This window comes from Dermacentor andersoni, chromosome 10 (assembly GCF_023375885.2).
Source record: "Dermacentor andersoni chromosome 10, qqDerAnde1_hic_scaffold, whole genome shotgun sequence".
Classification (NCBI taxonomy): Eukaryota; Metazoa; Arthropoda; class Arachnida; order Ixodida; family Ixodidae; genus Dermacentor; species Dermacentor andersoni.
Window position 1 is genome coordinate 98,370,897 of NC_092823.1, and position 24,142 is coordinate 98,395,038.

The following is a 24,142-nucleotide window of genomic DNA, read 5'->3' on the forward strand; positions in this document are numbered from 1 at the left end:
CATCAGCATGGTGGGCTTGAAATGTGGTTTCAATGAAAACTTCTTCCAAGCCTTGAAGCTGAAAGTCTCTAAGAAAACTCACTTTCATCGCCGAGGAATGCTGATAATGGATGAAATTCAAGTGAGGAAGGAAATGGCTGTAAACTATATAACTGTGACCTACGCTGGTCTCATCTATCATGGGGAGAGAGAAAATCAAAGCAGTGAGCTGGCGGATCATGGTCTTGTTTTTGCTTTTTCTCCTTTCAGAGAAAATTATTTACAGCCGGTGGCTGTGTTTGCATTGAAAGGGTCAACAAAGGGAATGCTCCTTGCTCAGCTCTTGACTCAGTGTTCGTACATTTAGAGAAAGCCGGCTTGTTTGTTGACGGAGTTGTGTGCAACGGCGCTTCCACGAACCACGCGATGTGGAAACAGCTCGGCATCAGTGGAATACTCGGACAAGTGGTTAACTGCTTTGAGCACCCAACGAACACTTCAAGAAAGGTATACGTTTTTTCTGACGCACCCCATTTCTTTAAGTGCATTAGGAACCATCTGCACGACAAGAAAGTTCTCAAAAAAGATGGCCACGTTATTAGATGGTCGTGCTGCGACGCTGTGTTTGTTGCCGACAGCAAGAACACTGGTGCGCTTCGAGTCTGCCCCAAGCTTGCTTACTACCATGTAAACCCATCGAACACGCTGAAGATGAGGGTAAAGCTGGCCACACAGCTTTTCAGCAATTCTTTTGCCAAAGGAATCAAATGTTTTATGCATGCAGAGGTGCGCTAAGGTTGGCTGATGCGAAACCGACCGCTAAATTTACACTTTTTTTGAACCACCTGTTCGACGCTCTAAACCGCTGGTACCCTGGAGAGGGCATTCGACCAGTAAGCAGAGATTTCACTACTCTCCAAACTGCATCTGAATGGCTCGACACATGAGAACAACAGGTTGTAAACGGTGACATTCCAAAAGACCTCTTTTTGACCCAGTTGACTGCCGAAAGTTGGCGCGTTACGCTGAAATCTGTACAACAACTTTCTACCTACCTTCTAAAAGACTGCGGTTTCAAGTACGTGTTGTCGACCAAAATGAACCAGGACCCCTCGGAACGCTTTTTCGGAATAATCAGACAGGCGGGAGGTCAAAAGGAACATCCGACCTTTCCCACATTCTTGCAGTTATACCGCATGCTAAGCATGTATTCTTTGTTAAAACCTCCGCAGTTTGGAAACTGTGCAGCGCCTAATAACAGTCAGGCTGCCGTTGTTACTATGGCGGATTTAAGGGAGATATATCAGAGTTCCGGTATGGAGCAGCCAAATAAACTGCAAGAATTGAAGCAGAAGCTTGATGGGCTGATCGAAGAAGGCAGCTGGGAATGTGATGACACATTTGAGCTAAACGACTGCAACGCAGACGTTGTAGACTGCTTTTGCTCAAGAAAACTCGCAAATGAGGCCTCCTGTACGATTTGCGAGGAGGTACTTGAAAGAACAAAAGGGATCGCAAACGTGCCTGAAGCCGACCTGGTGAATTTAAAAACGAGAGGCAGGCTGATGCACCCCAATATGCATCTTTTTGATCTCTTCAAATACTGTGAGCAGAAGTTTGAAAAATATGCGAGTGACAGGCATGCGTTCGATAGGACAATTGATACCATTCTGGAAAAGTTCCAGTTTAGATTTCTATGCAGTCTTCACAAAGAAGACATGCTTGTGAAACAGATCCACTACTACGTGTGCTTGCGTATGCGTCAATACTGCAGGCAGCTGAAAAGCCAGAAAGACAAAAAGAGCCAGGACTTGCGAAAATTGTCAAAAGTTGTGTGAGCCCGTGGTTCGAAGCGACTGCATGAGCGCTGAAATTTGCTTTGTCGTGCCATGTTTTCCCTCACTTTATTCTCCCACATTAACCAGTTGTTTCCGGACTTGTGCTTCTGTCAGAATTATTCAATAAATTTCTAAGAGCTTTGACTTTCATGCAGTGAAGCGTCTTCATGATCTTTGCGGGGCAAGTATGGATATAATTCATGTTATCGTAATATTGCGCTAACATCTGAGGCGATGCGCCCGTGTATCTTTTCGGCATTGGTATGGGTCTTTTCCTTGCACAGGGTAATGTTCAGCAATATCTAATAACTGGCAGAGTTAGTACGAAGCCTGCAATGCGAAATAAAAGACAGTGTTTAATTAAACGCATATGCATGCCATCAACGCCACGTCGCGCTAGGCCCTCGTATACTGATTTTGATGCTTTGTTTAAAAGAGGTGAAATGTTTTTGTGTAAATAAAGGACGCTTTACATCCCCAAAGTAGAATACCAGAAGAGGAAATCTTAAGGCCAGTTAACCACGCAGTTCAAGGAAGTACAGGCCCAACGCAACGTATATAGCTCGCGCCGGTGTGGGGAAAACTTGGTCGCGCCATCTGTCGGCTACCTCCAAAAGTAGAATGTTATGACAGGGCGCTGGGTGCGGGCGTTCTCTCACCTAAACTACTCTCTCACACTGTGGTTTCAGCTTAATTTTGCATTACTGCGCAATATGCTAACCTCCTAGTTTGGTTAAATGGTAGAGTAAATGCCTTGGAAAGGCACTGGTCTCGGGTTTGATTGCCCGACCAAGGCTAACTTTTCTTTCTGTGAAACCCATGTGGGTTTCCTTTGTAATTTCGTGCTAATTTTGAGTAAATCGCACTATTTCTTTCATTGCACTCATTACACAGTAGACTCCCTTTAAGAGGAACTAGAAGGGACCATGGAAACTTGTTTGTCTTGTCAGAATAATTGGCAACATGACCAGATGCATCCAAATATCTTACTTCAAAACTTTAAATGTAGTAGGCTTACAACGGGGGAAAAAGAAAAAGAATTTATTTAGCTGAATTTAATAGAAAATTGTCAAGTGGTACTCCTGCTTGGTTTCATCTTGTCCGTGATGGATGTTTGGTACTTCTGTGCAAATCTGCGAGCAGCCACAATTGATGTCACCTCGCCTAATGACCTTAAAAATCCTGTGCCTTTTGCTGCTGGAAAAAAAAATGTAATGTCATTCCATTCTGAGAAGGTAGATGACCAGCGAAGCTGTGTATGTGGGCTCCTTAATGGCGAACTGATCATTGCCGTGCGTCAAACACCGTATACACGTAAATGGAAGGCGAGGCGTGACTAGTTGCACCTCCATGACGTTGAGGCCATGGCAGCCGCATTTCGGTGGGGGCGAAATACGAAGACACCTGTGTACTTAGATTTAGGTGCACATTGAAGAACCCCAGGTGGTCGAAATTTCCGGAGTCCTCCACTACGGCGCGCCTCATAATCAGAAAGTGGTTTTGGCACGTAAAACCCCATAATTTTTTTTCCATAATGTTGAGCCTCGGAAGATGATGAGGCACTGGGGAGTATACATGTCCATGTATTGTTGTAAAACATGGCACGACACCTTTTACAAACAAATCCCGGCACGTACCTAGAACAGACATGCAACTCACCGCGCTGTAGTCAAGGCGATCGTACATTGGACGACGTCTCGCAGCGCAGTAATGGTTGTGAGGTCACTCGAAAACCACAAGCGGTCGCACACAACACAGGCCACATAATATTGGTTCTCCACAATGTCCCTCTGAAACCTGGCCATTGCTCTGATGAAACGTTCCAAGCTTGTGGGATTGGGGGGACATGGACGGTTCGCATTTCTTTTTGCCTTGTGGTCCTGGCGGGCAGCACACTTATGGGACCACCACTACGGGAGAGCGGAAGGAAAGGAAAGGAGATAAGCAGGCACTTGGAACACCAGTATGAATGTAGACATGGCCGATGTGGCTCAATGTGTGGCATCTGTTCTTATCGGCTTAATATCCAATACAGGTTGTATCTGGATCTAAGATATTAAACTTATTTTTGCAAGTCGGCGGAGTGCTTATAGCCTGCTTCACCCTCGTCACGGGTTGGCCCGGTATTGCACAATCTTTGGGATCAGCCCATGTATGGGGAGAAATTCTCGATCTACACGGCTCTTGCCCGTGGACACATTTTTCATCAGAAGCTAGCCATATACATCTTCGCTGTAAATGTTCACTAGGGAGTTCGAACAAGCTTCTGGCTCACAGGTCATCAGTGCAGGCTCCAAGCTAGCGTAAATATGAAGGAGCGCATCGCAAAGCAACAAAACCTAGATGAAAGTCTAGGTGACTTTGAGTGAAGTGGGGAAGGAGAAACAAGGCAAAGCGTTGTGAAGGAAGAAGGTAAGCGGAGGCGCGCTGGGTTGACCTCCACTGGCAGTTGCTACAGGTTTTGTTTGCGATATACTTACCAGGTTACGCACCATATGCTTTGCGTGCGATTGAAAGCGTGTGACGGTGAGCTGATGATGGCAGCTCAATTTTGCGGGCGCAAACGAGGAAATGGGGGTGGGGAAGCATGCCGTCTTCTGTCATGCGCACGGCACCGGGGAGGGAAGGGAGGGAGGAGGGGCTGTACTTCGGCCATGTGCGGGCTTTATTTTGAAAGCAATCTGCTTTGAGGACACAGTCTAGGTGGGCCGATGGCCTGTATCTTAGCGTGCGCTGCTCGTCGCTCAGTTTGCGTTGAAGTGATTGAGAGTGCGAAGGTCACTTTGCTCGCTGCTGCTGCCACGATTCCTCACGCCAGCATTTTGACAGCAGACATCCGCGGTCATCAAGTATGATGTTCATGTTTGCCTTTGTTCCGACACCATGCTTGTCAATTTAGTTAGTACGCGAATGAAAGAGACATTCTACTCCAGTGGCGGCTGCCTATGGCATGGCTGCGTGAGTCCTGTCTTGAATACAATCTGCGATACGGACAGTCCAGGCGTACCAAGGGCCGATGGCTTTGTGTGCGCTATAGCACCCATAGGCTTGTGCGTCACTCACGTTCATAAAGTGAAACGTCACTGTCTCTTTTTGTTTCTTCTTCTTGTTTTTGCCTCTGTCCATGAGCGATGTGCGCCGCAGGCCTCTAACAGGGTGCCTTGATGTGTGCACCCCCAGGCTTGGCGCATCCAGGTGCCCTAGCCTGCAGGATCGGTGGCGGTCACTCCGCATGTTCATCTTAACCGAAGAGCACGTCTGAGGCAGTTCGTCTTAAGCAGATTTTTTTTGCATTGAGTCAGTGACAGAGCCATGCAGGTAGCTGGAATGATACTTTGAGGAGTTTGGGTTGTGGTGTTGGGAGTTGAAATCGTTTACCGTGTTGACAAAGAATGGCACCCATCCCCTGCTGTTAAAAGTCCAGGCCATACAAGCTTTTCCACCGCCATCTTCCATCCGCAAACTGCGCGAGGTGGCCGGGGAGATTCCAAGGTGTGCAAAATCAGTGATAATGATGAGCCGCATTAAATGGCAGTATAATTGTTCTGAGCAGAAGGGCCCTTGTCGATGGTCATTCCTCGGCGGATAAAATCTCCCCGTCTACCTTGCGCCGGCCGCTTGTGATCTAAGCCACACACCCACTTCACTTCCTAGAAAATGGCCTGTCCCTATCCAACCGCCATTCTCCTCTTCTTCCTCGTTGCCGATGTTGCTACAACTCTATGGAAAACCAAACAAACATTTCCATGTTGTTCGTTATGTGCGAGAATTGCCTACAAAGAACAACAGTGAGAGCGGGCTCGTGAACGTGCACAAGCTCTCCAAAGTAATCCCGAGTTTCGTCAAGGCAAAGCGGAAGCCAAATGCGAATGCCAGGCCGATGAAGAAGTTCGACAAGCAGAAGCGGAATGACAACGGCGGGCCCAGCCGGAGGTTGGGCTAGGTGTGCCGAGAGAGAAAGAGAACGGCGGGCCAATCCAGTGGTTCGACAGGCTCACAGGGAATCAAAATGACAACGACGCTTGGATCCCGAGGTCAGGGCTGCCGAAGCACAGGCGAAGGCTGCGTATCGAGAAGCAAACCCAGAAGTCCGCAAGTGTGAAAACGAAGCTAGATGCTGGCAGCGGGAATCATCGACAAGTGCTCAAACAGTGGAAGCCAGTGGCGGTGATGGTAGTGTGCACGACCCAATGTGACTCTTCCTCGGTGCGACGGATCGATTCCAACGCATATGTCTTTTTAATATGTATCGGCAGTCATATGGGGAGGCCGCATTTGGTTCGTTATGCCGAACAGCAGGCTGCATTGAAGGAACAGCAGCGGGAGCGGGCCCATGAACATGCTCGTGTTCACCAGGCGAATCCACCATTTCTCATCCACAAACGACCATGTCTCATTAATGTGTCTCAAATGCTCAACAAACTAACCAACCCCTCTCCTAGGGTTGGACAAGCTTCGCGTGCACCCCTGTTCCCAGTAGCATTTTTACAATTGATAGCAAGTACAGGGGGGGGGCAAGGCATTTCCTGAGGCACTTCCGGAAGCGCCAGGCGTTTCTGCACACGCGCGAGTGAGAGCAGGTGCTAGAGAGAAAATATAGGAGCTTTTGCCCCCTTGCATATCAAGTTTGTCTAGGTATTATGTAGGAGAACTTGATTTGCTCTTGTTGTATGCATTTGTCCCCTAGGCATGCCGTCATTCCGGAGTGGGGTCTAGTTTGTTTTCGCTCCGATGCTAGCTGCCAGTACAGTGAACCAGTGGGCATGGATGCCCCATTTGGTGATTGCTGTGTCTGACGTTATGTCTGACAGACCTTGCCCCTTATGGCGCTCTGCCTTAAAAAAAAAAAACTGATTTTTCTGCGGGAGCAGTAGGGGTTGTAGTAGAAGCCAAGCCTGCTCTCCTGGTGCAGTATCTTAGCTCTCTTGGCAGGCTTTTTGTATGCTGCTATTCACGACTTTTCAGGAGCATTTTGACTGGTCCTCTTTGAGTGAAATAAGCGCACAGCACCTTAGCAACCGCGGTTGAACATCATTGCCTGATGTCACACCGTGAGGATTATTGGCTTTGCGTCTCGCCCACGTTAGTTTAGGTTAGAGTAAAAGGTGTTAGGGTCTCGTGGCGTATTCTCACAGTGGTTACGTTGTGCGAATTATTTGCATCTTGGCCACGTTAGGTTAGGTTAGCACTAGGTTAGGTTAACGTCTGGTTAGCACTAGGTTAGCTTACGTTGTGCAAAAGGCGTTAGGGTGGCATGGCATATTCTCACAGTGGTTACACTGCGAGGATTATTGTCTTTGCGTGTCAGCCACGTTTGGTTAGTCTAATGTCAGCTTGAGTTAGTGTACAAGCGTTAGGGTAGTGCGACATATTCTCATAACGGTTGCAGGGGCGTTGAGCGTCAACGGTGGCCTTTCAGCCATTCGCGTTCAACCGTGGTTGCTAAAGCGCTCTGCCTTCTAGATTTTCAATATGTGCAGCCCGACCTCTACTACAGTCCCTACAGCTCCCATGGAAACGTGTGAAGTTATTGTCAAGGTACATTGCCGTAAGGCACGACAAAGGTATGATCCTGAACGACTGACTTAGCACGAGCGCCGCAGGTGCGAGACAGTCTGTCCGACACAGCGGTCGCCAAATGGGGCATCAGCGCCCGCTGCTTCACCTTTTTCACCATGCCAGCGTCCGAGTGTAAACAAACTCGACCGCACTCCACAATGCCGGCATGCCTAGGGGCAAACACATACCACACATGCTAAGAAACTTCTCCATAGTGCCTAGGCAGAGTCATATATTCAAGGAGCAAAAACTCGCTGCATTTTCTCTCTCGCACCTGCTTTTACTTGTGCATATGCACAAATGTTTGGCGCCTCCTGAAGTGCCCCGCCCCGCCGTACTTACTAGAAATTGTAATGTCGCTTCCCGGTAGGGGAGGGGTTCTAATTTTTTTTTATCATTGTTAGTAAAGTCGGGTATAGTTTCTGTGAAAAACTTATTTCTAGCCTGTTGCATTTTAGTTAATAGTTGACATATATTTGGGAATGTATTCTTTGAAAGGCATTGTAATAATTTCAACGTGTTACCCACTTTCCAGAAAAGATATTCCAAGGGGTCACCTTAAGGTAATGACCCTTATGGAGAGGAACAAGTCATAGTGGTAGCTGAGGTCATAGAAGATGTGACTGGAACTCGCAGCCACGCTGATGCGAGAACCGTACAGTAGAGCAGAGAACAACTAAGTAGGCAGGGGCATTGTGGTAAGGAGGGTGACAGTGTGTGTGATGGTGGCCAAGGGAATTCAAAAGCGGGTCAGTGGCACAGAGTGTTGGCAGTGAAGTCAAGAGATGTCTGGTGAAGCTACACAGAGCAGCTTTGCACGAATCTTGGCAATAACAGCTACGTGCTGTTAAATGGAGCCAGTGACCGGAGTTTTGTGTGGATGCAAGCTATCCTAGCTCCTGTTCACACGAAATCCCTTGTTGGAACCAGTGATCTAGATGCCATGCTTTGTGTGCGTTCGTCTCTTGGCATTCTAAAAGTGTTTGCGATTAACAAATCTGCCTGAGTATCCCTCGTAATATGCTCTTTTCATTCGAAGCAGGCATCTTTGTAATTTGTTGGCTTGATCGCCAACTGAGAATGCTGACATTTGTTGAGATGAGCTGCCCTTCAGACACCACTGTCAGTTGAAATTGGTCACGTTAATAAGCTGTGTTTACCTTATGTGCAGGATATGGCAGCACACTGTATAACCAGTTTCTCTTTACCCACGCTTTTCATTTGCTCATTCAGGAGAGAAAAAAGGAACCTGCCTCATGCTGCACTCATGGGAAGTCAACAAAACCTGTGCAGACTGAAGCCTCATGGCTGTTCAGCAGCAGTGTGGATGTTGCAGTTGAGACACCAAGAATCATCGACGTGTCCAAATCAACCCAGACGTCACCTGTTGCTGTCAAGGTGCACATGTGGACAGAAACCACAGATCTCGTTGAATCCAAGGACAGTGACACTCATTTGCCTGAGCTTCTTGGTAAGTGCTCAAATTTGTCTCAAATAAGAGACCTAAGGTGAATACACTCGAACCTTGGTATACTAAAGCTGAAGCAAGAGCCAAAATTACTTCCTTATATTTATTGCATTCTTCTATTATTGCACTTTGTTGCAGTATACTGCGTGTTTCACGCTACTTGGGCCAATGATTACTAAAGGCTGGTAAAACTGCTTCTGGCTGAAACCAATGACAAATTGTTTGTCGTCACATGTACTGCAGTTGCGCTACCCCCTCATGCCTCCCTCTGAATGCGCAGCGGCAGCGCCAGGTGGTGCTGCAAACTCCAGTTGTGGCATGTGTCTGAATGTATTCAGGCAGGATTGTGCAAATATATCTGACTGGTTCGATTCCTCGCAACACCAGAGAATTTTGAAATCTTTTGTGGTTGTCATACCCAATGGTGCATACCCAGTTAGTTACCCAAGTAGTCATCAAAGAGATTCATTGTAGAGCAGGAGATACCCAGTGGAACATACCCAGTATCCCAGGTTGGCATCAAAGAGGTTTGTTGAAGAGCGGCAGATACCCAGTGGTACAACCCGGTGACCCAAGTTAGTCCAACAGTTGATTTTGAACCTAGTTTCCTCAGCACTGCAGCCTGATGCTCTGCCTGTTAGACTATGGATTACCCAGTGACCCTAGCTGGTATGAAAGAAGTGAGCTGAAGGCAGACTTAGACATACCGCAAACTGGGTGAAGTTTCCAAAGTATGATAACCACATTCAGATGGCAGGCAAGTGCTGTGCCATGGTGTGCCAGAGAACCATTGAGTACTTCCTGTATGATAAAATTTTAATAAAACAGCAAGAGAACTTTTGTTTTCTCAGTGTGCACAGCTTCCCTCGATGCACGCTGTGGTGAGAAAGACCATTGTTAATGGTATGCTGGCCACGGCGGCCGCATTTCGATGGCGGTGAAATGCAAAAACACCCATGGTACTTAGATTAAGTGCACATTAAAGAACCCCAGGTGGTCCAAATTTCCGCAATCCCTCGCTATGGTGTGCATCTTAATCAGATCATGGTTTTGGCATGTAAAACCCCATAATTTAATTCATTTTAATTTTTCTCATTAGCATATTTGTCATTCATTAACACTGCCCGTTAAGCAACTTACTCATCCTCGTAATTGCTCATTAATCATAATGCATTCACATCGAAGCTGAACATCTGTGTTCAAATCTGAGTAGCTAATCTTTAAAAATGCTCATTCATCTAGATAAACAGCCATTTATTTGCTAAAAGGCATTGTCTACACAATATGCGAACTTGTTTCCTCTCTTCGGTACACAGGATATGAAGACAATTTCGTGTACAAGGCCGCACGTTGTTTTCTATGCACAATATGTGTTATTCTGTACAGTCAATAGCTGTACGACAAGCCCATTCCTCTCGTGCGGTGATTCGTACATTGAGCTACACTCGGAAGGCATCAAATGGCCTTGGAGCCAGTAGCGCCATCTCTTTTGCACTCCGAAGACTGACCTCTGTAAACAGTCTATACACATGAATTTATTATCCTGATCGCTTCATTCCATCTGAAGCCATTTCCATCCACATTTTCAGTATCTACTTGATTATAATGCACACTTTTTATTGAGAGGGCAAACTACAGGCTAATTTTCATTTTTGCCCTGACGTTCTGTATAACTTCCAAGTGTGATAAGATTGAGTGGCCCATGTGCCATATGCTGTGGGTGCACGGGCAAGCATGCGATGGTGAACCAAAAAGCATGGTAGCTTGATGCGCACCTAATGATTGAGGTCACGTTATTGAGTGTGTGCTTGGAGAAGAGAGCACATGGCTGCCTGCCACGCGGCTCAATGTATACACAGCCCACATGCTGTATGTCGGAGGTTATCTTTGGTTGGTGCCAGGGCTAAAGGTGAACCGAGGTGGCTGGTGGCTTCATGAACTGTGTCTTCCTGCATGCCTAGTGCCGGAGGTTGCGTATTCTTGTTTCGAAGATACTGTGCATGTAAGCCTCAGTCCAAATCGTTTGCTTTCATAGAAATGTGCACGCTCCTCACTGCAAGCATTCCTTATCATGGAAATGTGACAGCGAGAGCTCGCAGTCATTGGATGAATATTGTTCGGTTGTCCGTGCATATGTAATTTAAAGTTTGTTCAGTTGGTAAGCGAATGTCTACTGCCATTTGTAGGGCCAATAAAACCATGAACATGACTTAGTGTAATCATATAATAAATCCTTATTGCCATCAGTACTTCGCCTTTCATGCGAAATGGCTGCTGAATTTTTTCAGAAAAATTCGCTCAAATATGGCGTGCATTAGAAATGGCTACAAAATCCACAATATGGATACCACACTATGTGGTGTCCAATTTTCACCATTCGTTCAATCTGGATTCCCACCTCCCAACCTCGGAGGCAATCTCTTTTACCCCACTGCAGGTGCTAGCCCCCCCTTGTGAGCACCAGAAGTTTTTGGACAGGACCTATAATTGGTGTCTGAATCACACTTGCAGCGACTTCAGAGTAATGAAAACTGATCTCAGAGGCCATACTATTTTTTTGTACTGTGGGTGCGAAAATTTGTCATAGTTTTCAGAATTGAATCCAGACTTAGCGCAGCTGTAGGATCAGTTCATAGTGATAAGAAAGCCTCTAACAGCGAAAAGTGATGCCCGTTCCACTGTGGCAAGGATGCAAAATTTTTTTTCAAATGACCAAATCGCTATATTTCTCTTACCGTAAAAATGTGGTGAAGGAACATCCAAGGTTATGGCATTTTTCATTTTAAGCCTTGAGAAATTAGGTGCATATTGCCACTGAGGGCACATTAAAATCGAGTAAATACGGTGCCTTTCCTTGGTTGTTGGTATTTTATTCCTAGATGTCAACAGCTGTCTTTCCTAGGCATCACATTTCCTGCTGGTAGACAGCTTTAGTTTAAGAGTGTAATTGCAGGGTTACGGGAACTGGAGTGTTACCGTTTCTGCAAATAAACTTTTGCAGGAAGTGGGTTTTAGTTTAGTGTGATAGCGTTGTTTACGTTGATAGCGTTGTCCCAAGAGTGCTATTCAATTATGCTTTATATTTTTGCATGCATGGTGCACATAACTTACTTTATATATTCACCAAGCATTGCATGTGTGTACGAGAAGCAGCACACTGAAGACTAAGATCGCATTGTATTTGTCGTGTCACTAGCCATAGCTTCCTGCATACTTTCCATGCCGGCTGATCGGCGGCAAAATCAGTGCAAGCCAGCTGTCATGCCTAGCTGTCGACCTTGCCTATGTGCCGCTGCCATCCCAGAAGTTTCTCTTGTTAGGCCTTGAAGCGTTCCAAATGAGAAACTATCTAGAAAATTGCGAAGTTGTCCATAATTCTCTGTTGTTCAAGCAGCGTGAGACTAAGCGAAAGCCATTTTACTTACCCATTCGCTAGGAATGAAGTTAATTATACAACAGAAATCCTCAATTCGGCTCGGAGCGAGCGGCTGCAAGTGCTGCCATAGTGCCATGCTATTTATGTAATCCATGTAAAGCAGTGAACATTAAAATTTCCAAAAATAGTGTGCATATGCTAAACGTCATTGGTCATTTAGCGTTTTGCAGGTGCACATTTTAAGCTCATTATTCCCCTAAGCCCACTATTAGTATAAACTAAAGCAATCTAATGGTCACTTCTTGCTCGGGATTGTTTAAAAAATGAGGCCCTTTCTTGTAAAGATTGTTTTCATTTCCTATTCTCTCTGCCTTGGTCATTAGCTTGCACAAAGCTTTACCTCTACCCATATCAGGAATCCCGCCAATTTCCTCATGACTAGATCAAGAAACTAACGTCTTTCTTCATACAGCTCCGTACATGTGTGGAATGCCAAGGCTTACCAACAAGAATGAGATCCCTAAAGTTGCCACCTTGTACTTCATCAAGTAGATGGCGTAAGTGCTGCCAGGAAGCTTTATCGTCATTGCACACTTGTACTATTCATGTGATTAGCATACTTAGGATTTTTGATGCACTTTACAGGGTGTCTGTCTGTGTCTAGATGATTTCTCACCAACTTGGGTCACTGGGTAGTCAATGGTCTAATGGGTAGCGTATTGCTCTGCTGGCTTGAGAGAACTGGATTCAAAACATACCATTGGACCAACTTCCTGGGACACAACTTAAAAGGGCAATGTTAAGTCAACTTGGACTGTTAAAATATCATTCCAGAAACATCGCAGTGCTTGTTTCATGCCAAGAAAATACTTTAAGGGAAAATCGCACCTGAAAGGTCTGCATACCTTTAGCACAATTCAAGTCGCCCAACCCCGAGCGGCGTCGGTCCTGTTCCTCTAAGTGTACCATTCTCTATATTTACAGCAATGTGACGGCACATGTGTGGATTGCTCCACTAGCTGTGCAACTGTTCGAAAGCTGTACCATGGATCATGCATTGTGCGCTGGTGCACCAAAACAAGCCCACGAAGATTATTTCGTGTTCCTAAAGACAACAGGTGAGCGTGCAGTTTTTGTCCTGGCTTTTGTTTGTGCTAATCGAGTGTGCAGCCCTGTGTAGCTGCTTTGCAGTGAGCTACCAGCAAATATATTGATATAATAAAGCTGATTTGAGAAGAGCAAGGTGGTGCTATAACAATTCTTTATCAAAAAGCAGCGAATATAAAGCACTTGAGGCATCTAGCTTTAACTTCACTCACCATTATTTAAAAATGCATTTATGAGACTCAAAGTAGAAGTACCACAAATTGCAATGTGCCATGAAAGACTACAAAATGAGCTAAGTCTTGCGTGGTCCCTTTATCTCCTTGGTACTTTTCATTTTCACTTACTGTTCCCACAGAATGGAAGCTTTCCTAAAGTATGCTGAAAGGCCACAGCTGATAGGGTTGCCCAAGGAAGTAGTACATTATTACAGAGTCTGCTCGCCGCACTTCACAGAATTGGACTACAAGGACATGGCAAAAACCAAACTTAGATGGTTGGCAGTGTTATCCATAAAGGCTCCAGATGAGTCGAAAGGTAAGAAAGAGAAAAAGAATAAAGCTTTTATGGATGAGCTAGGTGAACTTTATATGACAGTGCACATTACTTGATTACTTCATCTTCAATGAAGCATTTCATGTGCATTTGCATATATACATAACATTCCAAATGCTGTTCCATTTAATTGTAAAGAAACAGTGTGCTCGCAGTGACAGCTGTAAGGTTTTTGTTGTTTACTGTGTGGTGACCATGAACACTTCACTTTTGAAGCTTCTCAAAAAGATTAACTGCATTGCAGTCTGTGCAGACATGAATATCATCATCATCATCATCATCAGCCTAGTTACGCCCACTGCAGGGCAAAGGCCTCTCCCATACTTCTCCAACTACCCCGGTCATGTACTAATTGTGGCCATGTTGTCCCTGCAAACGTCTTAATGTCATCTGCCCACCTAACTTTCTGCCGCCCCCTGCTACGCTTCCCTTCCCTTGGAATCCAGTCCGTAGCTCTTAGTGACCATCGGTTATCTTCCCTCCTCATTACATGTCCGGCCCATGCCCATTTCTTTTTCTTGATTTCAACTAAGATGTCGTTTACCCGCGTTTGTTGCCTCACCCAATCTGCTCTTTTCTTATCCCTTAGCGTTACACCCATCATTCTTCTTTCCATAGCTCGTTGCGTCGTCCTCAATTTCAGCAGAACCCTTTTCGTAAGCCTCCAGGTTTCTGCCCCATATGTGAGTACTGGTAACACACAGCTGTTGTGCACTTTCCTTTTGAGGGATAGTGGCAACCTACTGTTCATGATTTGAGAATGCCTGCCCAACGCACCCCAACCCATTCTTATTCTTCTGGTTATTTCAGTCTCATGATCCGGATCCGTGGTCACTACCTGCCCTAAGTAGATGTATTCCCTTACCACTTCCAGTGTTTCGCTACCTATCGTAAACTGCTGTTCTCTTCCGCGACTGTTAAACAGTACTTTAGTTTTCTGCAGATTAATTTTCAGACCCACCCTTCCGCTTTGCCTCTCCAGGTCAGTGAGCATGCATTGCAATTGGTCTCCTGAGTTACTAAGCAAGGCAATATCATCAGCGAATCGCAAGTTGCTAAGGTATTCTCCATCAACTTTTATCCCCAATTCTTCCCACTCCAGGCCTCTGAATACCTCCTGTAAACATGCTGTGAATAGCATTGGAGATATCGTATCTCCCTGTCTGACGCCTTTCTTTATAGGGATTTTGTTGCTTTCTTTGTGGAGGACTACGGTGGCTGTGGAGCCGCTATAGATATCTTCCAGTATTTTTACATATGGCTCATCTACACCCTGATTCCGTAATGCCTCCATGACTGCTGAGGTTTCGACTGAATCAAACGCTTTCTCGTAATCAATGAAAGCTATATATAAGGGTTGGTTATATTCTGCACATTTCTCTATCACTTGATTGATAGTGTGAATATGGTCTATTGTTGAGTAGCCTTTACGGAATCCTGCCTGGTCCTTTGGTTGACAGAAGTCTAAGGTGTTCCTGATTCTATTTGCGATTACCTTAGTAAATACTTTGTAGGCAACGGACAGTAAGCTGATCGGTCTATAATTTTTCAAGTCTTTGGCGTTTCCTTTCTTATGGATTAGGATTATGTTTGCGTTCTTCCAAGATTCCGGTACGCTCGAGGTTATGAGGCATTGCGTATACAGGGTGGCCAGTTTCTCTAGAACAATCTGACCACCATCCTTCAAAAAATCTGCTGTTACCTGATCCTCCCCAGCTGCCTTCCCCCTTTGCATAGCTCCTAAGGCTTTCTTTACTTCTTCTGGCGTTACCTGTGAGATTTCGAATTCCTCTAGGCTATTCTCTCTTCCACTATCGTCGTGGGTGCCACTGGTACTGTATAAATCTCTATAGAACTCCTCAGCCACTTGAACTATCTCATCCATATTAGTAACGATATTGCCGGCTTTGTCTCTTAACGCACACATCTGGTTCTTGCCTATTCCTAGTTTCTTCTTCACTGTTTTTAGGCTTCCTCCGTTCCTGAGAGCCTGTTCAATTCTATCCATATTATAGTTCCTGATGTCCGCTGTCTTACGCTTGTTGATTAACTTAGAAAGTTCTGCCAGTTCTATTCTAGCTGTAGGATTAGAGGCTTTCATACATTGGCGTTTCTTGATCAGATCTTTCGTCTCCTGCGATAGCTTACTGGTTTCCTGTCTAATGGCGTTACCACCGACTTCTATTGCGCACTCCTTAATGATGCCCATGAGGTTGTCGTTCATTGCTTCAACACTAAGGTCCTCTTCCTGAGTTAAAGCCGAATACCTGTTCTGTAGTTTGATCCGGAATTCCTCTAGTTTCCCTCTTACCGCTAACTCATTGATTGGCTTCTTGTGTACCAGTTTCTTTCGTTCCCTCCTCAAGTCTAGGCTAATTCGAGTTCTTACCATCCTGTGGTCACTGCAGCGTACCTTGCCGAGCACGTCTACATCTTGAATGATGCCAGGGTTCGCGCAGAGTATGAAGTCGATTTCATTTCTAGTCTCACCATTCGGGCTCCTCCACGTCCACTTTCGGCTAACCCGCTTGCGGAAAAAGGTATTCATTATCCGCATATTATTCTGTTCTGCAAACTCTACTAATAATTCTCCTCTGCTATTCCTAGAGCCTATGCCATATTCCCCCACTGACTTGTCTCCAGCCTGCTTCTTGCCTACCCTGGCATTGAAGTCGCCCATCAGTATAGTGTATTTTGTTTTGACTTTACTCATCGCCGATTCTACGTCTTCATAAAAGCTTTCGACTTCCTGGTCATCATGACTAGATGTAGGAGCGTAGACCTGTACAACCTTCATTTTGTACCTCTTATTAAGTTTCACAACAAGACATGCCACCCTCTCGTTAATGCTATAGAATTCCTGTATGTTACCAGCTATTTCCTTATTAATCAGGAATCCGACTCCTAGTTCTCGTCTCTCCGCTAAGCCCCGGTAACACAGTACATGCCCGCTTTTTAGCACTGTATATGCTTCTTTTGTCCTCCTAACCTCACTGAGCCCTATTATATCCCATTTACTACCCTCTAATTCCTCCAATAACACTGCTAGACTCGCCTCACTAGATAGCGTTCTAACGTTAAACGTTGCCAGGTTCAGATTCCAATGGCGGCCTGTCCGGAGCCAGGTATTCTTAGCACCCTCTGCAGCGTCACAGATCTGACCGCCGCCGTGGTCAGTTGCTTCGCGGCTGCTGGGGACTGAGGGCCGGGGTTCGATTGTTGTATTCATATAGGAGGTTGTGGCCAAGTACTGCACCAGGGTGGCCAATCCTGCTCTGGTGAGAGAGTGCGTTACCGGTTCTGGTCACCGGGATCAGGCCGCACTCCAGGCCTGTTTGTGCAATTTTCTCAACACACGTTTTTTTTTTTTTTTTTTTTTTCCGGTGGAGAATAGCGCGGCACCGTGATTTGAATCATGGTCCTCTTGCACTGGAGACGGATACTCTACCGTCCCCGTAGGAGTTAAATTAAAATTTAATTTATGGGGTTGTACGTGACAAAACCACTTTCTGATTATGCACGCCGTAGTGGAGGACTCCGAAAATTTCGACCACCTGGGGTTCTTTAACGTGCACCTAATTCTAAGTACACGGGTGTTTTCGCATTTCACCCCCATCGAAATGCGGCCGCCGTGGTCGGGGTCCGATCCCGCGACCTCGTGCTCAGCAGTCTAACACCATAACCACTGAGCAACCACGGCGGGTCCCGCAGGAGTTGTACGCCTCATTTAACCTACAGTGGTGCCCTATTTGGTCAGTCAAGGTGGACCAATCTGAGCTCGGTTATACCGCATGGATGGCACTCGGCTACAGAACCTGGTATTTATGACCTGCACATGTGAGTGTGAGGCCATACATATTTGAAGATATATATCGTTCTTTTTTTTTTTTTTAGGAGGGTTCCCGTACAGTGATAAAATAAAGGACAAGGCATTAAAAGAAAGAAAAAAAAAGAAATGGGGCGAAAAAAAAAGGAACATAACAGGTGATTTGAACTCGTGACCCTTCGATGTTGCCCGGAAAGATAGCTCAGTCGGTTGGTTCGTCAGGCCCCAGGCTACTTTCAAGCGCCACAGCTCCTGCTCCAAGGCTCACACTTACGTGGAAAGAGACTCATGTTGTCCGCGATAGTCGGTTTTTGCTGATTCCGAGTGGTTGGAAGGCATACTTTCTAGGAAAAATGGCCGCTCGAGGAGAAGAGCGAACTCGAGCGGCTTTAGAGGCTAGGAAAACTGCCTTAAGATATTTAGACTTGAGGGAAGCTTCGTAAACAAACTATAACACGGCAATCAGCACTCGAATACGACGAGAGAAATTACTGAGACGTGGAAAATTCCCATGAAAAAAATCTGGTTTGCGAGACAAATGGTTGTATGTAATGAACCTCTTAAAAGATGAGGGGGAAATATGCGCTCACCGAGAGGGCATCTTCAGCACGGGACCACCCCAAGGCACCTTACAGAGATGTGGAGAGCTTCGCGGCCGGAACGAAGCATCCCTTCTCCGCCGGCCAAGAGGGGGAAACGCGCTTTCCGATCGCTCAAGGTTGCGCGGACAAAGCATAACTCTAGCGTCTAGGAAAAGCTTAACCAGGTGCGATGGCGGCACGCATAGCGTGGGAAGCTAGCCGCCAGAATAATTATACCAAGGACTGCTGCTGATGAGGGCGAAATACCTTCGTGTAATTATAATAACCCTAATAGGACTACTTTCGAAAAAAAAAAGAAGGAAACGGCCCAGAGGGCTATACTACGAGAGCTATGACTGATAGTTTTCTATATGTATATATATATATATATTCATCTCATCTATGGGATCGCATGCGCGCGCTGTTGCTTTGTCTCTGCGTGTAGTATAGTTAAGAGAGCCAGTTTAAGGGCGGAGAAGAAGAAAGAAAAGAAAAGCAAAAACTGCAGCGCCGTGGTTTTAAAGCGCACCCGTGGTAGAGAAACGGAATGCGATATAAGCGTGCGTAGCCATGATACGCACACGACAACTGCCTTAAAATATTTAGACTTGAGGGAAAGCTTCGGTAACAAACGATAGCACACCAATCAGCACTCGAATATAATTATAACCCTAATACTAATTGTAAATATTCATCTCATCTATGGGATCTAATGCGCGCGCTGTTGCTTTGTTCTGTGTGTAGTAGTTAAGAGAGCCAGTTTAAGGGTGGAGAAGAAGGGAGGGAAGGAAAGTCTCTGAAGCAAAATTACAGCGCCGTGGTTTTAAAGCGCATCCCGTGGTAGAGAAACGGAAGGCGATATAAGCGTGCGTGGCCATGATACGCACACGACAAACTCTGACACATCTGAACATTGATCGCTCTCACTCAGATGAATATAGCTTTCTCTAAATATATCAGTTTGCTTTCAGGCAAAGGAGTGAACCTTGAGCAGCCCCATTCACCTCTCCCAGGAGCACTTTTGCACTATGAAAGCACTAGGCTGCACTTAACCTATTCATCCTCTCATGGTTGTAAAAATTACGTTCTAGTTAACTAGTACAAGAAAGCAGTGGCCTGTGTGGGGCCTTAGCAGTTTACATATATGGCATAATCCGGCATGAGCCCTAGATTAAAGGGAGCCTGAAACGATTTTGACATTTGTGTAAAGCAGCCAGTGGTGTAACCCGCCGTGGTTGCTCAGTGGCTATGGTGTTGGGCTGCTGAGCACGAGGTCGCGGGATCGAATCCCGGCCACGGCGGCCGCATTTCGATGGGGGCGAAATGCGAAAACACCCGTGTACTTAGATTTAGGTGCACGTTAAAGAACCCCAGGTGGTCAAAATTTCCGGAGTCCTCCACTACGGCGTGCCTCATAATCAGAAAGTGGTTTTGGCACGTAAAACCCCATAATTTAATTTTTTTTTTTTTTTAGCCAGTGGTGTAAGTCCTGATCATTAAGAGGCACATTTAAGCGCTCTGTGCGAAAGCGTCGATACGATCTCGACTGGGTGAGGTGTGTCTTCACCACAAGAACTGGGAGATGATGATGAAGGCGGGCTTTGTGATAATGAAAAAAAATGTAGAAAAGAATGTATTCACTTCGTTGGTACATGGTTGTGACTCTATTTGAGTCTTGAACGGTTCTGCCTAACATGGGCGCGAGACTGCCTTAAGTAAACCCTTGCTCAAGGCGTAGATGGGTGACACTTGACGTGGACGTGGAAGTTGACGTGGACTGCTTAAACACTATTCCAGAAACCTCGCAACGCTTGTTTCATGCCGAGAAAAGGCTTAGCTTACGAGAAAGGTGCATCTGAAGGGTCCAAATACCTTTATCGCAATTCAAGTCTCCTACCACCCTACTGCAGAGTGGTGACGTTGCATACGCCATCACTATCCTTTGCTGCCGTTGATGAGTAAAACAGGGTCCGACAGACGGTCGTACTGCTTTTTTTGTTTTTTTTTTGGCACGGAATGCAAACATGCAGCCATGGAGAAACCGAAACTAACACAGAGTGGTAGATTCACCGGTGCAGCTGCTTTTGGTCAAGTGGCGTGAACCGTTCGGGCATCATGCGACGTCACCAGGCCAAAGTGCACACCCACACGGACTTCATCTTAAAAGAGATCTGCCATGTTTGCAATGCGCGCAGTGCCAGTAGCTTCGTATGCGCTGTGCTTTTGACATCTTGTTCACGTTGAAGCGAGAGATGCACGAAAGTCAATTCGATCACTGCTGCTGCCACGATTCCTCACTCCAGCATTTTGACAGCCAGTTTCTGCACTCATCAAGCGAGATGTGTTCATGTTTATACCCATGAGCATGTGACATTGTGCTTGTTAATTTAGCTAAAACACGGTGGCGGGCTAGTTGGTTTGAATTCATGATACAATGTTGAAGCGCAACTGAATGAGGATGTCGAAAGAATCGCACACAGAAACAGCGCTGTCTCTGTGTGTGTGTTCCTACATCCTCGTTCAGTCGCGCTTACATATTATATCATCGTTAAGTCAGTTAGTAAGCAAATGTTTACAAGATTATACAGACGATAGAACTACTATCCTTGCTTCGTATAGCTATCTACTAATTTGCTATTACAATCAGTGCTTTGCCTATTGAGCAAAACTGTGACTTTCTTTCTTCCTAAAATATTAGGTGCACATTAGATCTCTACTTTGTTCAAGAGCTTTAATGTAATTTCTACCTTAGTCTGCTAATTTAGACACATAGAAAGCGGGCTTGATTCGGGAGTGTGCTAGTTTCTGGCAAATACTGCCAAATGAATCAGTTGCGTATTTCGACATACTTTATGCATCTTGTTTAATTTGACCTGCCAGACAATTGTTGAGCCAAAGGAGCACCATAAACAGCTATATTGTAGTTTGTTCATTGGATATACGCTTGCACCAATGTGGCGAGCACCTTGCGGGCTTCGTCTCTTATTTTGCCTCGTAGCACAAGCCAGTGAACATTGCACATCGTGCTGGCGCGTATCTATCCGCCACGCCAAGTTTCCTGAAGGTTCACTCCATGTCACCCAGGCTTAACAAGAAAAACTGCATAGAAAAAAGATGCAGGAACACTCAGTTTAAATCAACCAGAAGCAGACATTTGTGTCACTGCATGAAGGAGGTGGGAAGTAACGATGGTCGCACGGTGTAAATGTTGCGGCTTGAGACAATGCGGCTTAAGAGGGTAATGGTTTAACCACTTGTATTTGTTTTATATTGTGCTGACATATAACTCTTGTGAGAAAGCATTCCTTGAGAGGTGCCCTCTGTCTAGGCATACGATAAAAACTGTTTCAGAGACCCTTTAATGCAAACCCATTCACTTGTGCACGTGCTGAACGAGAAGGTGGGAAACCAAGGTGCCCAATTTTTGTCAGTTGTGAAAAGATGGAGCCAACGAAAGCATGGGCGAAATAATTTGTTTTAGTTGTAATGTAGAAATGATTAGGTAATGGGAATGAAAATGGAGGAAAAAGCAACTTGCCGTCAGTAGGAACCGAACCCTTGTTATCTGCATTATGTGCGCGAGGCTCTACCATTGAGCTGTAGCAACGGCTGTTTCCAAATCGACATTCTTGGGTATATATATACGTACACAAGGTTTGGTCCTATGAGTCTTAGTGAGTGCCACTTATGGTCATGGTGGTGAATGTAACACAAAACTTAGTGTGGATGCAGTTAATGCTAGTGACCTGTGCTCTTATTCTCGTAACTTAGAAGCATGTTTTGGGCTCGTTACTTCCACTTATCCTTGTTTGCTGCTGCTTAGTGGAACACTCATTAGTGTGAAATGTGAACTCAATAACTAGGCTTCCGTGTAATTTTTCCCAGGTGACGCTGCCAGCCCTAGGCACCTGCGGGAGCTGCCACCTCAGCCAGGGCCATCTGGGCTATGAAGAGGTGACCCCCTTTGTTGCAGAACATTACCGAGCATAAGTGCGGTTTCAGGACCTGTCTATGTGAAGTCTTTTCATCATGAGTTCAAATTTCTGTTGTACAGATCCCATCAAGTCGACCTGCTGCTTTGGTGAGGCCACTACGCAGTCGATACATGTGGAGCTCCTTCACGAGTGGATCTCCAGGGAGATGCAGTCGGAGAACGTGGCATTTAACTGCACGGCCACTCAGTTCACTCAGCAGCAGCCAGCAACTGCTGCCACTCAGTTCACAACAAGCAGTTCAGCCAGCAACTGCAGCCAGAAAGAGGTGCGATGCGTGTTTTCATGCAGAATTCCTTCCACTCTTAGTCATTGCAAATCGCGTACCAGTGGAGAGGCAGTTCTGCTACGCTTCAGGGTGTAATGAAGCAAGGTGTCAAACTAGAATATTTTTGTACTTTTTTTTTTTATACCTGTTGAACGAGTTCACTTTTGAAGCAGTTTAGGGAGTTTATGTTTGCAGTGCTTAAAGGGACACTAAAGGCAAACATTAAGTCTAGCTAAAGTAGTAGATTACTGCTATAGAATTTCTAAAGTGTCAATATTATCGCGTACAGAGCCTTAATAATAGAGAAATTCCGGTAAATGCAGGACATGATCAGAGACTCCTCCGGGACATTCAACTACTTGCCCGATGACGAAGGCACTCCTCATTTAAATTATGTCACTAGTACTCAAGCACTCGCTGAAAAAAAACATCCTTGTATGGTATTATAAGATGAAATAAAATGCTTCTTGTCCAGTTCTATTTCATTTTTAGAGAAAAGAACTCGTTGCAATTGCCCTTCACAACGACGGTGGCAGTCGAAAGGTTTCGTTTTCGCTCGATTACACGCCGCCCGTGCTTTCGTGTTTCAGTAGTTTTGTTATACTGTAGTGCTGTGCTGGTTTTGCTAGCTCACAAAACTCGCACACACTGCAAGTAGCAGAGAATTCAACTTCCATGTGATGTTGCGGGATGCCCGAACGGCCTGCGCCATTTGACCAAAAAGCAGCTGCAGTAGCGAATTCACCACTCTGTCTTGGCTTGGTACTCCCGTCTGTCGGGAGTACCACTAAACACTAAGTTTCTGGAATGTTATTTAAACAGTCCACATCGACTTAGTATTTGCCTTTAGTGTCCATTTAACAATTTCATATGGTACATGACCACTCAAATTGGATATCTTTTCCCACAGGAATCTGACATAGCAGAAAGAAATGAAAACTGTTTGAGGATGCATTAAAGCAAACAGGAATATGCTGCAGTACAGAACATAGTGTGGAATATGTGAATGGAAGTCTTTCTGTACAGCTGATAGGGTACTCACGCGGGGCATTGCTTATATTTGTGGTGTAATTGCAACAGTGGCCCTTTTTCTGGCGAAATGGGGGCATGGGCAAAGGAACTGTTACATGATGACAGATTGATGTAAGTTAGACATTATTAACTGCACTGCACTTTTTGTTCAAAAATAATTTATAGGCGTTTGTGCTTTCTTTCCATGAATATTGTGATGTAATGAAAGTTAACTTTTACAAACGGCACTGCCTTCGCAGAAGCGAGGGGAATGGAAAAATGACACCCTTTTATCGTGCTGCACGACACGCAAGTACATTCGTGCGCATTTGAGTATGTTTGCATGAATGATTAGACGCACACTGCTGTGTACTACTTAACAAACTTTCCAAAAGTTATTGTTGATTTTCTTGAAGCAACATTGCCCACAACAACATAACCATCATGGTTGATAATATCTCGCCTCATGTTAAATAAATGCTCTTGTTGTAAGCATAGCTAAACAAATCAAGCAGAACAATTTTATTGTGCGACTATTGCTTGATACAGTCCTACCTCGTAGCAAAGTTGCACCCAACACGAACA

The 24,142-nt window shown here is 45.4% G+C and overlaps 1 protein-coding gene and 1 non-coding gene across 4 annotated transcripts in view; both read left to right on the forward strand.

Moving 5' to 3' along the window:
- LOC129387908 (uncharacterized) overlaps positions 1-24,142 on the forward strand; it is a 37,118-nt gene that overhangs the window by 4,349 nt on the left and 8,627 nt on the right. For all 3 annotated transcript variants that reach the window (XM_072284967.1, XM_055077663.2, XM_055077664.2), the window contains exons 2-6: positions 8,610-8,847; positions 13,205-13,338; positions 13,683-13,861; positions 22,172-22,240; positions 22,341-22,546. In XM_072284967.1, the coding sequence (XP_072141068.1) occupies positions 8,610-8,847; positions 13,205-13,338; positions 13,683-13,861; positions 22,172-22,236 (616 nt within the window). In that variant the 3' untranslated portion in view covers positions 22,237-22,240; positions 22,341-22,546. The remainder of the gene's footprint in view (positions 1-8,609; positions 8,848-13,204; positions 13,339-13,682; positions 13,862-22,171; positions 22,241-22,340; positions 22,547-24,142) is intronic.
- LOC126546507 (U2 spliceosomal RNA) lies at positions 3,791-3,974 on the forward strand. The gene has a single exon (XR_007602613.1). It is a non-coding gene; the product is annotated as a U2 spliceosomal RNA (small nuclear RNA).